Source organism: Suncus etruscus, chromosome 11, assembly GCF_024139225.1.
Source record: "Suncus etruscus isolate mSunEtr1 chromosome 11, mSunEtr1.pri.cur, whole genome shotgun sequence".
NCBI lineage: Eukaryota > Metazoa > Chordata > Mammalia > Eulipotyphla > Soricidae > Suncus > Suncus etruscus.
The window spans coordinates 73834695-73851561 of NC_064858.1; the positions used below are offsets into that span (position 1 = coordinate 73834695).

The 16867-nt window shown below is 45.0% G+C and overlaps 2 protein-coding genes across 2 annotated transcripts in view; one reads left to right on the forward strand and one right to left on the reverse strand.

Annotated features, from left to right (window-relative positions):
- MICAL3 (microtubule associated monooxygenase, calponin and LIM domain containing 3) overlaps positions 1–3406 on the forward strand; it is a 251291-nt gene extending 247885 nt beyond the window's left edge. Inside the window, exons 34-35 of the mRNA XM_049783345.1 lie at positions 8–2154; positions 2362–3406. Coding sequence (XP_049639302.1) covers positions 8–192 — 185 coding nt within the window. The 3' untranslated portion in view covers positions 193–2154; positions 2362–3406. The remainder of the gene's footprint in view (positions 1–7; positions 2155–2361) is intronic.
- Positions 1–16867, reverse strand: part of BCL2L13 (BCL2 like 13) — a 1170396-nt gene that overhangs the window by 1060677 nt on the left and 92852 nt on the right. The window lies entirely within an intron of this gene.

Genomic DNA, 16867 nt, shown 5'->3' on the forward strand with positions numbered 1-16867 from the left:
TGCACAGATCACTTGAAGACTGAGGAGGAGTTGTCAGAGGAGAAGAAGATACTGAATGAAATGCTGGAGGTGGTAGAGCAGAGGGATGCTCTGGTGGCCCTGCTGGAGGAGCAGCGGCTTCGGGAGAAGGAGGAGGACAAGGACCTGGAAGCTGTCATGCTGTCTAAGGGCTTCAGCCTGAACTGGTCCTGAGCACCCATTCCCAGACTAACTGGCTACACCGTGGTCTTGATCTGACCTGGCTGGATTATCCCAGACCCCCAGCCTGTACCCCTAGCAGGCCTGCCACCTCCTGGAAGTTTGCACTTGTGCATATGTGCCTCTTGTAGACACGAGCACACTACATCACTGCTATGGTGGCCCTGAGTAAAGATGATTATCAAGGTAAATAACCTCCTTGGAGAGGTCCAGCATACCCTCCCACTCAGAACGGGGGGAGTGTTTAACTCAAGATGGAGAGAAAGAAAATCACCCCTGCCACCCAACAAGGATAAGCATGCAGGAGCCGTGGGCTTTTCTGTGCTCCTTGAAGCACCACCAAAGGAGCACCCAGGAAAGCAAGATGTGAGTCCAGCCCCAGAAACTCACTGTGGCTGATCAGGGCAGTGCCTGGCCCAGCATGCCTCACAGAAGAAGCTTGGGGAGGCTCCTGAACACATGCAATCGGGAGATCCAGGAAGGCTGTTTTCCAACCCTAGCCACAGACTGGACTCCAGTGGTCAAATGCACAGGTTTCTTTGGAACTGGCCTGAGGCCTGTAGATTGCTGCATTGTGCTTTTAATTCACAACCATTTCGACACTGGAAAATACTGACTTTGGGGGACAAGGTTGAGGCTCCTTATTTTAAGCTCCAGTTGACAGAGGCACTGTCACTGGCACTTCACATCAGCTCAGGAGATCAGCCTTATCCTTGACATTTTTCCTATGTTTGCACATTGAAATGAAGCTGACAGCCTGATAAGATGTTCAGCCACTTTGTACCCTTACTGTCAATTTAACTTATTTTTTTAATACTTGAACAAAAGCAACTTCGGTTTTTTTTTTATCTTTACTAGAGACACTGACCACCCAGCACCAGGTATAGGAGCAGCAGAGATATCTGCTGAATCCCGCACCGCACCACCTGTAAACACTTATTATATTCACCTATTTATTAGCCCTTTTCATAGTGTTACTGACCCAGCTGGCATCTGAGACCCTGCACAGGTCCTTGCGCATATTTCTCTGTCCCCTCCTGTGCTGTGTCCCACTCCCTCCTTCACCCACATCCCACTCTGCCACCAAACTCACCTGCACTGCCCATTTGTCCAGGATATGTTGTAGGCCTGGGGGAGGCTACTGACCTCTCCTTGTTGTAGTCTGGATCTGCAGAACTCTTTTTTTCCCCTTCAGTTTCAGTGCCAGGGTTTCATCTCCCATGATATTGATTAAAAGAACTATAGAGGGCAGGCTGAGACAGTTTGCAATGGGGTCTTGTAATCTGTGTAGCTGCTGAGAACTCCAGCCAGCCAGCCTTGGTTCCTACCAGGTAGGAAGGCCTATGCTGTAGCCAGTGTTGGGATCCAGATTAGTCTGAAAGATGAGCCCCCATTGATGACCCCAGCCTTCTTTCCAAAGTGATGAAACCTTCCTGTCTCCAGATCTTCATGGGAAGATGGAGTGCTAAGCACTATGTAACTAGCTCCTTGAGCCAAACTCTTCACTTCTCATGATTTATCCAAAGCCTCGCTGACCATAGTCAGAGCCACTGTGTGAGAAAATCCAGAGGCGGGGAAGAGCCAGGCTTGTCCACAGAATTAGTGCATGGTCAGCCTGCTGAGAAGCCCTTCAGTGGGTGGCCAGTCGAGAAGCACCTTCCAATTCATTCCTGTGGGAAGGGGCCAGAGAGAGAGAACAGGCCTGGAAATTCTTTAAAGGAAAGACAGATCAGCCTTGGAACTTCCATTGGGAACCACTTTGTGCCTCAAGTTGAACATTCATTCTAACTACAAAGGTGTAAAGAACCTTATTCTTCACTTTGTCAAAGCTGCCATGTCTCTCCTGTGCGGTCCAGGAAATGTGCTGCTTCCCACCATCGTGAATGAAGCTCTAAGCTCTAACTGACTTCAGTTCTCTGATGAGTAAATCTTCATGTTTTTATTCTCTTAAAAGATGTGAAGAGGTGAGGCCGGTGAGGTGGCGCTAGAGGTAAGGTGTCTGCCTTGCAAGCACTAGCCAAGAAAGGACCGTGGTTCGATCCCCCACGTCCCATATGGTCCCCCCAAGCCAGAGACAATTTCTGAGCGCTTAGCCAGGAGTAACCCCTGAGCATCAAACAGATGTGGCCAAAAAAAAAAAAAAACAAAAAACAAAAAAAGAAGTGAAGAGGAAGGTACTCTTGATTTCATCTTTTCACCCCAACCTTCTAATTAAATTGAATCAGGACCAGATCTTCCTCGCCTGGGTGGCCTTTTTCCCCACTCTGCCACTTCTCGGCTATCGCTGTCATCGGCCAAATCTTGGAAAACTGTCTTCATCCTTTACAAATCCCAGAAAAAGGAAGCCGCAGTGCTCTGCAGAGGTGGCCAAATTAGCCACCTAGTTTCTAGCACCTCTGTCCTTCCAAAGCACATACTGCAACCTGCAGCTACTAACAGGAGAGCTGAAGGAAAACAATAGAGAAGTCTCAAAAGTTCACAAACCTGCAGAATGTTCCCCAGCTTTGCCCTCCCCACTTTTCTCAGACTTCAAGTTTCAGTGAAGCACTTTCTTTTTTCAACTTCTTTTTTATAACCACTATGTTGCAGTGTGAGTGCTCCCTTAATGTGCTGCATGAAGTGTTCTCCAACTCTACAAATGCATGCAGCTCCAGGCATATTTTCTCCCCAAGAGTTAAGGTTTCCTGGGGCCAGAGTGATAGCACTGTGGATAGAGCAATTGTCTTGCACGCAGGTTTGACCCCCAGTATCCCATATGGCCCCCAAGCCCACCAGGAGTAATTTCTGAGCACAGAGCCAGGAGTAACCCCTGAGAACTGTAGGGTGTGCCCCCCCCCAAAAAAAAGTTAAGGTTCCTAGAAAACAGAGGGAGCCAGAGTGAGATTTGAAATGCCTAAGTTTGCGTGATTGCAATCATAAAGCAGGTATCACAGGGAATGAGGGTCCGCGTCACAGAGAGCAGCCTGAGATGGAGTGCTGGCAAATCCAAAACCCTGCCTAAGTGGTGTTTTGAACCCTTTGTTCCCAGGAATCATCTTTCAGCTAGTTTAATCATCAGTGACATACTACTCTTTATCCTTCTCAAACAAGAATTTTTTTTTCAGCCTGGCAGGAAGAAGAGAGTTTTAAAGAAACATTTTTAAAGGTGGTAACAATTGACCTTCAAAGGGGAATTGAACGTTTTATGCGCAATTAAATTTTTTTAAAAGAAATGGAGTGTTTTTTCCCTTAGTTCTTTTTTCCTTTATTCTTTTGGGGGGAGGGGATGTTGGCTATATCAGGGGACAAAACCGGGTCCAGTATATTTCTTGATCACTTTTTGACTGGATTTGGCAGTGAGACAAGATCTATCTAACTCTAAGCTCTCCTACCTGCCTTTTTAAGGAAGATGGTGTCAGCTAGCATATGAGTGGATAGGACAAAATTGTTTAAAACAGTGCACTTGTTTGTTTCAAATTTTAAATCTTCTATTTCATTCCAGCTCAGCACCAGATACTGTCATATTAAAAATGTCTGAAGCAACCTGGGTGGTAAGAAGCTGCCCTTGAAAGCCAAACCCCAGTTTCTTCATGAAGTGTGTTCTTTGAAAGAAGATACTCCTTGTCAGAGCAGTGCTGCTTCCTTCCACTCCTGCCTGAGTGGGTCCTTTAGCACCACTAACAGCCTCAGGCCTAAATAATTTCATGTTCTTATTATTCCCGGACACTTTCAATGCAGGGTTTTGAGCTAATTCATTCTTTATTCTTAGTTCTCTTTAGCCTGAAATTGTTCCCCTTTGAGATTGAAGAGGATGACCCTGGCTAAAGATCTCTCTTCAACAGAAATCCTAGGGGTGTGGAGAGAAGAGAGCAGTAGAGATAGTATGCAGGAGGCCAAGGTATGAATCCCCAGCTCCAGACGGTCTTCTAAGCAGGGTTAGGAGTAGCACCCACCCTGCTCTCATTACCACTGCGTGTGACACAATATAGTAGTAAAAAGCTGAAAAGGAAAGCTGCCACTGCCGTGTTGTTTTTCCTGGTAGAGCTAGGTCCCACCTCTTCCACTCCCTTCATGTTGGCCTGTTAGGTGTAGAGCCAACCCCCTGATCACTCACAGAGCTAGTTCCAAGGGTACAATGCTTCTCTCCTGAAAAGTTGACAGCAAAGAGTAAAACAAGGACAATAAGATGATGGAGGCAGTCTTTTCCAGAACCAGCTTCATCCAGAAGGAAGAGAATCAAGCCAGTACAAATGATGTTTCTTTTGTTTGTTTGAGTCACACCCTTTGGCACTCGGGTTACTCCTGACTGCTCAGAAGTCACTCCTGTCAGTTCAGGGGACCATATGGATGCCAGGAATCGAACCAGAGTCCTGGATCAGCTGTGTACAAGGCAAATAAATGCCCTAACACTGTGCTATCACTCCAGCCCCACAAATGATATTTAGAGAAATGCAGCCAACTCAGTCTTCCTAGATTCCCTGAGAGGTAGATCTTAGACTTTCGGAAAGGCATTGGAGTTGGGGGTTGCCTGTGTTCTTACTGAGCACTATTTCCTCATGAACAGCTTTGATTTGTGCTCACACGGGACTTAAATGCCATTCATTGAAATCCTGGTTTTAAGTGGACAGCCAAAAGGGAAGTCTGGTGCCCACATGACACTCTAAGCAAGTATCCCCTCCTGAATCTTGAATCTACATTTTTCCTTCTTAGGAATCTTTTGGAAAGTGTTCAGGGGTAAGATTGCCATTTTATTTCACAGCGTGAGGGATACAGGTCGTCCTGTTATCACATGCCCAGATAGCAGGTCCCAGTGTCTCTGCTCTCAGACACTGGGTACCAGTCTCTTTGTACCCTCACCACAGCCAGTTGTGCAAGCGCCAAAACTTGAGTGTGACCCTCTACACACACACACCACAAGTTCCACGGTCAAGCATGTTTGTGACCCTGCACAAAAGTGTGTGTGTGTGTGTCACTGCAATAATAGAGATGAGGGGTGGAGAGAGTGAACGAAATTTCTGATAGTCAAAAGCTGTAAATTTGGGGCCGGAGCGGTGGTGCAAGTGGTAGGGCATCTGCCTTACATGCGCTAATTTAGGACAGACTGTGGTTCTATCTCCCAGTGTCCCATATGGTCCCCCAAGCCAGGAGCGATTTCTGAGCACATAGGCAGGAGTAATCCGAATGTCACCGGGTGTGGCCCAAAACCAAAAAAAAAAAAAAAAAAAGCTGCAGATTTAGTGTGTTTTGTTTTGTGGGGGGCAGATTGTTTGTTTTGGTTTTTGGGCCACACCTGGTGATGCTCAGGAGTCACTCTTGGCTCTGCTTAGAAATCGCTCCTGGGGGGGCCGGGCGGTGGCACTAAAGGTAAGGTGCCTGACTTGCCTGCGCTAGCCATGGACGGACCGCGGTTCGATCCCCCGGTGTCCCATATGGTCCCCCAAGCCAGGAGCAACTGAGCGTTACCGGGAGTGGCCCAAAAACCAAAAAAAAAAAAAAAAAAAAAAAGAAATTGCTCCTGGGGCCGGAGAGATAGCACAGCGCTGGTAGGGCATTTGCCATTCGGATGAAAGGTGGTTCAAATCCCGGCATCCCATATGGTCCCCAGAGCCTGCCAGGAGCAATTTCTGCGCGCAGAGCCATGAGTAACCCGAGTGCCACCAGGTGTGACCCCACCCCACCCAAAAAAAAAAAATCATTCCTGGCAGGCTCAGTGGCCCATATGGGATGCCGGTAATTGACCTCAGTCCATCCTGGGTCAGCCATGTGCATGCACCCAGATTCAATCCCCTCCACCCCATGTAGTCCCCAAGACCACCAGAAGTGATCCCTGAGTGCAGAACCAGGTGTAAGCTCTGAGCACCGATCAATGTGCAATACTCAAAAAAAAAAAAAAAATGTAGCCAGGAGTCAAAGAATGGGCTCAAATCTGTAGTGCAAGGACCAGATTCATAGTATACAGCATTTGCCTTGCATGCAGCCAATCCAGGTTTGATCCTCGGCATAGCCTTCCAGGAGTGATTCTTCAGCACGTAACCAGGAAGTAACTCCTGAGCACTGCCGGATGTGGCCAAAAAGATTAAAAAAAAAAAAAAAAAAGCTGGAGTGTATGCATGCAAAAAGCCTGAGTCTCCCTGTATGGAAGTGTGTATCAGACTAGCCAGCACTGGACCTGCTCAGCAGCTTGTGCCTGGTACCAGTTTGCATTTAGCATTGGTTTGCCTGCTCCTGTTTGCCCCACCAACTACCTGGTTTGCTTGTGTGGTGGAAGTGTGTTCCAAGACCATAAGGGCTACTTACTATTGTTAGTTGGGATCTTCAACTAAACCTTTTGTCTAAAAGTTCATAGAATCTATTGATGGGTCTTCTGCTCTTAAACTTTAAAAATGAATTCTTGGGCCTGGAGCAATAGCAGGTAGGTAGGGTGTTTGCCTTTGCCTTGAATATAGCTGAAACTGGGTTCAAACCCTAGCATTCGGTATGGTCGTCTGAGCCTGTCAGGAATAATTCTAAATGCAGAGCCAGGAGTAACCCCTGAAGCACCACAGGGTGTGGCCCAAAAACCAAAGAGAAGAAAAAATTCTTATTCAAGGACCAAAAAAAAATATGACAGAAGCCAGATAGATGACTCAAAGGGCAGGAGCACACGCTTTGCATATGGGATCCCTGGGTTCTGTCCCTTGGCCCACATCAACACTGTGACATGTGTTCCCCCCACCAAAAACAAGACAACTTGTATGTAATGCTTAAACGTATGTGTCATTCAAATCTTCCCTCTTGAGATGTATACTTACTTTAACATGGGGGTGTGTATTGGGGCTCTCTGCCTTTGAAGATGCCGCATTCTTTCTTGAGTCTCTCACTCTTTCCTCCCTCATCTTCCTCAGAATGTCTAAATAAAACCTGTTTTGGGGCCAGAGAGATAGCACAGCGGTAAGGGTGTTTGCATGCAGAGGACCCAGGATAGACCCAGGCTCAATCCCCGGCATCCCATATAGTTTTCTGAGCCTGAGCACCGCCAAATGTGGCCCCAAAAAAAAACAAAGAATAGTATGTCTCCTCACCCAAACACTGAACTATTCTCCCTGGAGAGGAATTTTCTAAGGACTCAGGAGAAGAACTAAGACTATCAGACCCAGGATAAACCCTGAGCACACCTCAGGGCACCGTTTGGATGTTAGAGATTGAACCCAGGTCAGCATAGCGTACATAACTAGAAACCTATCCACTGTGCTATTTTTCTGGCCCTGAACAATAGTTGGGGGAGTCCTTGACAATGCTCAAAGCTCACCCCTGTCTCTGTGCTCAGATATCACTCAGCGCAATTGGAGAACTATATGGGGTGTGGTCGTGTGCAAGAAAACAATCTATCCACTGTACCTACTTTAGCCTTACATTTTTTTTTTTTTAAATCGTACTCAGCCCTCTGAGCTATCTCCCTGCCCTCCCCAGCCACAAATTCTTTATTGGAAGCAAACTGGCCATATGATATAAGCTAGAATCTCAACTTGTCCACTATCTGTGCGACAGTTTCTTTTTTCAGCAAAGTAAAATAAACTTATTTAGATATAATAGAATATATATATGTGTATATATATATATATATATATATATATATATATATATAATAGAAGAGAAGTCACCACCTTGAGCTGGAGTATAGATTTGTCCAGAATGGAGACTACCTGATTGTCTTAGAATGTGTACCAGTATATCTTTAGGAGCTGGAGCAATCGCATAACGGAGAAGGCATTTGCCTTGCACGCAGCTGACCCGGGTTCAATCCCTGGCATTTCATGTGGTCTCTGCAGCCTGCCAGGCGTGATTCCTGAGAGCCACTAGGTGTGGCCTAAAAAACAACAAATAGCAACAAAAAATAACTTGTTCATATCCTTGAAATCAGAAAGGAACATTTACTTTCTATGCCATGTTGTAATTATAGGGCTGAAAAAAGATCAAAGATGTGTGGGTTCTGTGACTGATGGATGACTCATAAGGTCATACAGGGGATGTTCCTCATATACACGTTTGAACCTAGGGCCAACAAACCCACCATCTTCCTGACAGAAAAGGACACAACTCCTAAGTTCCAAAAGAAAATGATGGTCCCTGGCTCTTCGCAGATAGACTGGTCCAGGCTGATAACTCTTGGGCCTTTAGGAAAGGGGCCAGGCAGATCCCCTTTTCTGCTTGAAGCTACAACACCAGGAGCCCACCCAACACCCCCCAATAGGAAAAGCCCTGCTCCAAAACTGAACCTATCAACCTGTCAGGCCACCAAATTTATTCAAGGCCTACTGATTTTAGACATTGCATCAAAATTTCAAAGTAGTGTCAAATCTCTATGATCACAGAAAGTCTGATGGAGAAGTTGCATAAAAGACCGCCAAGATCAGTGAACCTAAACAGTAACAGAGAAGGCTCAACTGGCACCAACTCTATCCCAGAGGGGATCCCTAGACAATGACTTCAGTAACATCATTGAGAAATATAATAACTAATAGAAATTAACTTAGTGGGGCCGGGCGGTGGCGCTAAAGGTAAGGTGCCTGCCTTGCCTGCGCTAGCCTTGGACGGACCGCGGTTCGATCCCCCGGCGTCCCATATGGTCCCCCAAGCCAGGAGCAACTTCTGAGCGCATAGCCAGGAGTAACCCCTGAGCGTCACAGGGTGTGGCCCAAAAACCAAAAAAAAAAAGAAATTAACTTAGTGATCTAAGTTTGATAATTGCATTTGCCTTTGTGTTGTAGCAAACAGTATAAAGTAAATTTGTTTTTATCTGCAAGGGAGTAGGCTAGGATATGGGTGGGAAACTGGGACACTGGTGAAGGAAAGGTAACACTGGTAGTGAGGTTGGTGTTTGATGTTTGAGACAACTAAATCATGAACAAGTAGGTAAATCATAGTGTTATAGTAAAAAAGTTTTTTAATAAACCTTACACCCTCCCACCCCTCAATAAAAGGCTAACCCTGGTCTATTTGACCACAAGAGGATTCTCTATCATCCCAGGGCGGTGGTGCTACCCCTGCCCTCACTATATGTAACAGAAAACAGCAGCTACTCATATTTCCAGGAAGAGTTAGAAACTTCCTATAAGGCAGTGGTTCTCAAATACTGGGGCACACCCCCCAGGAGGGGGGTGAGGCTCCGTAAAGGGGGCGTAAAGTTTTACCTCAGCAAACACTATCATAACAAGCTAAGCCCCGAGTTTATGTCTCTGTATGTCTCTGGAGCTGAGAGTTGCTGTGTCCTGCTTCAAATTCCGCTTCAAAAAGCTATGCGTTGCAAAACGTGCTCATTGTAGCCATTCATCCAGACATCACCTCTGATTTAAAAAATCAGATCAGGGCCCGGAGAGATAGCACAGCAGTGTTTGCCTTGCAAGCAGCCAATCCAGGACCAAAGGTGGTTGGTTCGAATCCGGTGTCCCATATGGTCCCCCGTTCCTGCCAGGAGCTATTTCTGAGCAGACAGCCAGGAGTAACCCCTGAGCACCGCTGGGTGTGGCCCAAAAACCAAAAATAATAAATCAGCTCAAATTATTTTATATATTTTTGTTTTGCAGGTTAAAGTTTTTTTTAATAAAGGTACTATTTACAGTCATGCGGGGGGTGGGCGCAAAAAATGTTTTCTTCCTAGGGGGCATGACAGAAAATAATTGAGAAGCACTGCTATAAGGTGAGTCCTGTGTCTCCCAGCCTTCAAGTCAAACCCAGACATTTGCTTTGCATGTGCTGCGTGTCCAGTTCCAGTGTGTATGAGGCCACAGTGATATGGGAGACAGGGTTCTTCCTGCAATCAACACTAGTCTCATCTACCACTCACTATCTCCACCAAGCATGGCCCAAAAAGCAAAAAATATACAAAGAAGTAGAATTTTCGGGAGCTAGAGAGACAGTACAGTGGGTAAGGTAGCTTGCCTTGTATGATGCTGACCTGGATTCTATCCCCCAGCTTCCCAGATGGTCCCCCAAGTCTCCAGGAGTGAATCCTGAGTGCAGAGCCAGGAGTAAACCCAGAGCACACTGAACGAGTCCCCCAAAACAAACAAAAGAGAAATATAACTTTCAGATGACTCATTCCTTGACATCTATCCAAGAAAGTAAAACTGTTAACTCAAGGGCAAGGAGTGAGTCATAGGTATAGGAATGATTCTGTGGTTCATATGGCTGACCCTGTTTTGATGCCCAGCAATGCATCTATCCACCAATTTTACCCAAGAATGACCCAGCCCCACCCAAAAAACATTAATTTAAAGAAATACTTACACCTATGTTCATTGAAGAATTATAATAGTTAAGATTGGGGCCAGAGTGATAGTACAATAAGTAGGGTGTTTGGCTGACACGTAGCCAACCTGGGTTCGATTCCCAGAATTCTATACGATCCTCCAACCTGTCAAGAGTAATTTCTGAGCACAGAGATCTGATGTCACTGGATGTGGCCCAAATAACCAAAAAAAATAATAATAATAATAATAATATATATACACACACACACACACACACATATATATATATATATATATATAGTTAAAGTATAGAAAGAACCTAAGTAGCAACTAAGTGGATAAAACTATGACTTGTAATATTGAAAACTAAAGTGCCTTAAAGGAAAAGAGAGAAGAAAAATGTCTGCCATAGAGGCAGGCAGGACTGGGTGGGGGCAGGAGAGAAAACGGCATTGCTGGTGGGAAATGTGCACAGAATAAAGGAATAGATGTTGAAAATCGTAGTACTGAAACTCAATCATGAACAACTTTGTAAATATCTCATGGAGATTCCGTTTAAAATGTATAAAAGGGCGGGGCCAGAGAGGTAGCATGGAGTTAATGTGTTTGCCTTTCATGCAGAAGGTCGGTGGTTCGAATCCCGACATCCCAGTATGGTCCCCCAAGTGTTCCAGGAGCGATTTCTGAGTGTAGAGCCAGGAGTGACCCCTGAGTGCTGCCGGGTGTGACCCAACACCCCCCCAAATGTATAAAAGGGCAAGAACAATAACACAGCGGTAGGGTGTTTGCCTCACATGTGGCCAATCCCGACAGACCTCAGTTCGATTCCTGGCAACCCATAAGGTCTCCCGAGCCTGCCAGGGGCGATTTCTGATCAAAGAGCCAGGAGTAACCCCTGAGCACCACAGGTGTGACCCCCCAAAAAAAGTATAAAAGGAAAAGGGTTTTGTTTGTATATTCAATATGTGCAATATGATATGTGTATATACACAATGTAATAATATTCACTTAAAAGATTTGGTCTTGCCTTTTGCTAAGAAGTGTATGTATCTGGGCCCGGAGAGATAGCACAGTGGCGTTTGCCTTGCAGAACCAGGACCTAAGGTGGTTGGTTCGAATCCCAGTGTCCCATATGGTCTCCCGTGCCTGCCAGGAGCTATTTCTGAGCAGACAGCCAGGAGTAACCCCTGAGCACCGCCGGGTGTGGCCCAAAAACAAAAAAAAAAAAAAAAAGTGTATGTATCTAAAGGGCATTAATTAGGGCCAGAGCGATAGCATAGCTGTAAGCTGTAAGGCTTTGCATGTGCCCAACACAGGATGGACAGTGGTTCAAATCCCGGCATCCCATATGGTCTCCTTGCCTGCCAGGAGCAACTTCTGAGCACAAAGCCAGAGGGTCTGAGGGTTACCGGTGTGACCCAAAAAAAGAATATAAAGGGTATTAATATATTAAGCAAAATAAGTCATAGGGCCAACAGATAAGTGGCTAAAGAAACTATGGTTGCCAGGAGCAATTTCTGAGCGCATAGCCAGGAGTAACCCCTGAGCACCACCAGGTGTGGCGAAAGAAAGAAAGAAAGAAAGGAAGGAAGGAAGGAAGGAAGGAAGGAAGGAAGGAAGGAAGGAAGGAAGGAAGGAAGGAAGGAAGGAAAGAAAAAACTGGTATATCTACACAGTGGAATAATATGCAGCTGTTAGTAAAAATGAACTATGAAATTTGCTTATACATGGATATATATGTGGAGATTATTATTCTGAGTGAAATTAGAGATAAAGGGATAGACATAGAATAATCTCACTTTATAGGATATAAAAAAATAAAAACAGTACAATAACAATATCAGAAACAATAAAATTAAAGTTCAGGAGTTCCAGCCTAGAGTGGGAAGCTTACCACAAAGAACAATGAGTGCAGGTAGAGTAGAGAAGGGTGTACTAGGACAATGATAGCTGGAACTGATCACTGGACAAGAACTCAGTGCTGAAAGGAGAGAAAGTGACACCGCAAGGCACCCTCCATTGACAGTAGTGCAGACCACAGTGTCAAAAAGGAGAAAAAGAGAGAGAGAGAGAGAGAGAGAAGGAGTGAGAGAGAAGGAGAGAGAGAAGCAAATTGTCTGCCCTAGAAGTTGGGGGGGAATGAAAGGGAAAAATGCACTGGTGAAAGATGGTGTGTATTGTATGACTGAGCCCAACAATGAACAATTTTGTAACCATAGTGCTTAAATAAAGCAATTAATTTAAAAAAAATAAGTCATACGGCCAGTATATATCTTAACTGCAGTTAAGATGCTTTCCTTGTATGCAGACAACCTGAGTTCAATCCTTAGTACCCCTAAGCATGTCCAGGAGTGATGCCTGAGTTGAGTCAGAAGTAAGCACTGAAAGTCGACAGGTGTGAGCCAGAAAAAAAAAAAAAGAGGGAGGACAAACACCAGTCTACCTCATTCATATGTGGTATATAGGGAAACAAATAAAATAAATAGCATCTAATGATAACAAACCCTTTGTTTTGTTTTGCTTTAGGGTCACATCTGACAGTACTCACAGCTTATTCTGCCTTTCCTCAGATATCATTCCTGGCTGCCTTGGGGAACCATATGAAGTGCCAGAAATTGAACTTGAATTGAGTGTACTATCAATCTAGCCCCAAACCCTGGAACTTTAACCACAAAAATTGAGTTCACCAAGCAGTGGGAGCAGAGAGCTTGTGTGATGTGTGCGGAAAAGGTTGGCTGGAAGTGACTTGAGGGTAGTGGTAGAGTGTCTTTGGCACTTTGATAAAGGTAGAGATACAATAACATTTTATACCAAAGGCATAAATGTTAATATTATAGCCATTTTTCTTAAACAACTTAAAAAATGCTGAGCTTTAGAATACATTCAAGGGGCCGGAGAGATAGCACAGCGGTGTTTGCCTTGCAAACAGCCGATCCAGGACCCAAGGTGGTTGGTTCAAATCCCGGTGTCCCATATGGTCCCCTGTGCCTGCCAGGAGCTATTTCTGAGCAGATAGCCAGGAGGAACCCCTGAGCACCGATGGGTGTGGCCCAAAAACCTCATTACAATCATATTTGTTTTTTGTTGTTGTTGTTTTTCCTGGTTTTTGGGCCACACCCGTTTGATGCTCAGGGATTACTCCTGGCTATGCCCTCAGAAATCGCCCCTGGCTTGGGGGGACCATATGGGACACCGGGGGATCAAACCGCGGTCTGTCCTACGCTAGCGCTTGCAAGGCAGACACCTTACCTTTAGTACCACCTTCCCGGCCCCTTGGTTGTTGTTTTTTTTGTGTGGTTTTTTGGGATCACACCCGGCAGTGCTCAGGGGTTATTCCTGGCTCCAGGCTCAGAAATTGCTCCTGGCAGGCATGGGGGACCATATGGGATGCCGGGATTCGAACTGATGACCTCCTGCATGAAAGGCAAGCGCCCTACCTCCATGCTATCTCTCCGGCCCCTACAATCATATTTGTAATCTAGAATACATTCAAATATTAATTGTTAGTAAAGATTATATGTCTATTTGAGTAAAATTGTAAATCATAGTAAATAAAAATTGTTTTTAAGGGGCCAGAGAGATAGTACAGCGGTAAGATGTTTGCTTTGTACAGGGCCAACGCAGGACAAACCTGGGTTTGATTCCTGGCATCCCATATGGTCCCCTGAGCCTGCCAGGAGTGATTTCTGAGTGCAGAGCCAGGAGTAACCCTTGAGCACTCCAGGTATGACTCAAAAACCAAAAAAAAAAAAAAACTTTCAACACCACTAGTGTCAACCTCCTCTGTCAATATTCCAAAAGTCCATCCCATACCTCCTCCTTCCAGCCTGTCATCTTAGCAGTTACCTTTTTAAGTTTGATTGTTAAAGTTTGGATCTCATTATTTTAGTGCTGTTGATTCCATGTTTGTTTTTTTGGTTTCGGTTTTTGGGTCACACTTGGCAGTACTCAGGGGTTCCTCCTGCCTCTGCACTCAGAAATCACTCCTGGCAGGCACGGGAGGACCATATGGGATGCAGGATTCGAACCACTGTCCCTCCTGGATCGTCTGCATGCAAGGCAAACGCCCTACCTCTGTTCTATCTCTCTGGCCCCAACTCCATGATTTAAATATTAAATTCTATCCTTCCTTCATACCAACAATGTCCCCCATCCCACAAGAGTGCCATCCCCCAAGAAGTGTTCTAGGCAGCTTAATTCTGAGTTTACTGAGAACCCTCCATATTGTTTTTCATAAAGGTTGAATATGGGTAACCCCTCCCCCAACTTCCTGTATCCTACCTCGATGGTCAGACTCACTAATACCTGGGAGGGGGCTATGGTTGGGAATAAAAAAATATAAAAAGTTTTGCCTGAGGGGAAGGAGGCAGCAAGGAAGCATGGAGGGCAGCTGAAAAGGAAACAGGGAGAGAGCCAGAGAAGGAGCTGAGAAGTGGCTGTTTGGAAAAGGCTTAGCATGTGAGGAAAAGCATATGGTGGTTAGGGCCTTGGAATAAAGCATTTGATAAGGTCCAACACCCATTCTTGATCAAAACTCTCAGCAAGATGGGAATGAAGGGAACCTTTCTCAATCTAGTTAAAGCCATCTACCACAAGCCAATGGCAAATATTATCCTCAATGGAGAAAAACTAAAAAAGCCTTTCCTCTAAATTCCGGTACAAGACAAGGCTGTCCACTCTCACCACTCCTCTTCAACATGGTACTGGAAGTACTTGTTATAGGGATCAGACAAGAAAAAGATATCAAGGGAATCCAGATAGGAAAGGAAGAAGTCAAGCTCTCATTGTTTGCAGATGACATGATACTCTACTTAGAAAACCCTAAAGACTCTACCAAAAAGCTTCTAAAAACAATAGATTCATATAGCAAGGTGGCAGGCTACAAAATTAACACACAAAAATCAATGGCCTTTTTATACACTAATAATGATAGGGAAGAGATGGACGTTAAGAAGGCAATCCCATTCACATTAGTGCCACACAAACTCAAATATCTTGGAGTCAACTTGACCAAAGATGTGAAGGACCTATACAAAGAAAACTATTAAGCCCTGCTCCAAGAAATAAGAGAGGACACACGGAAATGGAAACACATACCCTCCTCATGGATTGGCAGGATTAACATCATTAAAATGGCAATACTCCCCAAAGCAATATACAGATTTAATGCAATCCCTCTAAAGACACCATGACATTCTTCAAAGAAGTGGATCAAACACTTATGAAGTTCATCTGGAACAATAAACACCCTTGAATAGCTAAAGCACTCCTAGGGAAAAGGAAAATGGGAGGCATTACTTTCCCCAACTTTAAGCTGTACTACAAAGCAATAGTTATCAAAACAGCATGGTATTGGAATAAAGACAGACCCTCAGATCAGTGGAATAGACTTGAGTTCTCAGAGAATGTTCCCCAAACATACAAGCACATAATTTTTGACAAAGGAGCAAGAAATCCTAAGTGGAGCAGGGAAAACCTCTTCAACAAGTGGTGCTGACAGAACTGGTTAACCACTTGCAAAAAAGCGAACATAGACCCCCAGTTAACCTCATGTACAAAGGTAAAATCCAAATGGATTAAAGACGTTGGTATCAGATCTGATACCATAAGGTATAAAGAACAACAAGCAGGTAAAACACTCCATGACATTGACACTAAAGGCATCTTCGGGGAGGAAACTGCACTTTCCAAACAAATGGAAGCAGAGATTAACAGATGGGAATACATAAAGCTGAGAAGCTTCTGCACCTCAAAAGAAATAGTGCCCAGAATACAAGACCCACCCACCGTGTGGGAGAAACTATTCACCCAATGCCCATCAGATAAGGGGCTAATATCCAAAATATACAGAGCACTGACAGAACTTTAAAAGAAAAAAACATCTAATCCCATCAAAAATGGGGAGAAGAGGGGGCCGGGCGGTGGCGCTAAAGGTAAGGTGCCTGCCTTGCCTGCGCTAACCTTGGACGGACCGCGGTTCGATCCCCCCGTGTCCCATATGGTCCCCCAAGCCAGGAGCAACTTCTGAGCGCATAGCCAGGAGTAACCCCTGAGCGTTACTGGGTGTGGCCCAAAAACAAACAAACAAAAAAAAAATGGGGAGAAGAGGGCCCAGAGAGATAGCACAGCGGCGTCCGCCGATCCAGGACCAAAGGTGGTTGGTTCGAATCCCGGTGTCCCATATGGTGCCCCATGCCTGCCAGGAGCTATTTCTGAGCAGACAGCAGGAGTGGCCCCTGAGCACCGCCGGGTGTGACCCAAAAACCAAAAAAAAAAAAAAAAAAAATGGGGAGAAGAAATGAACAGACACTTTGATAAAAAAGAAATACAAATGGCCAAAAGGCACATGAAAAAATGCTTCTCATCACTAATCATCAGGGAGATGCAAATCAAAACAACAATGAGATACTATCTCCCTGAAGATTTTCTTCTTGGGTCCCTGGGACTCCAATGATTCTAAA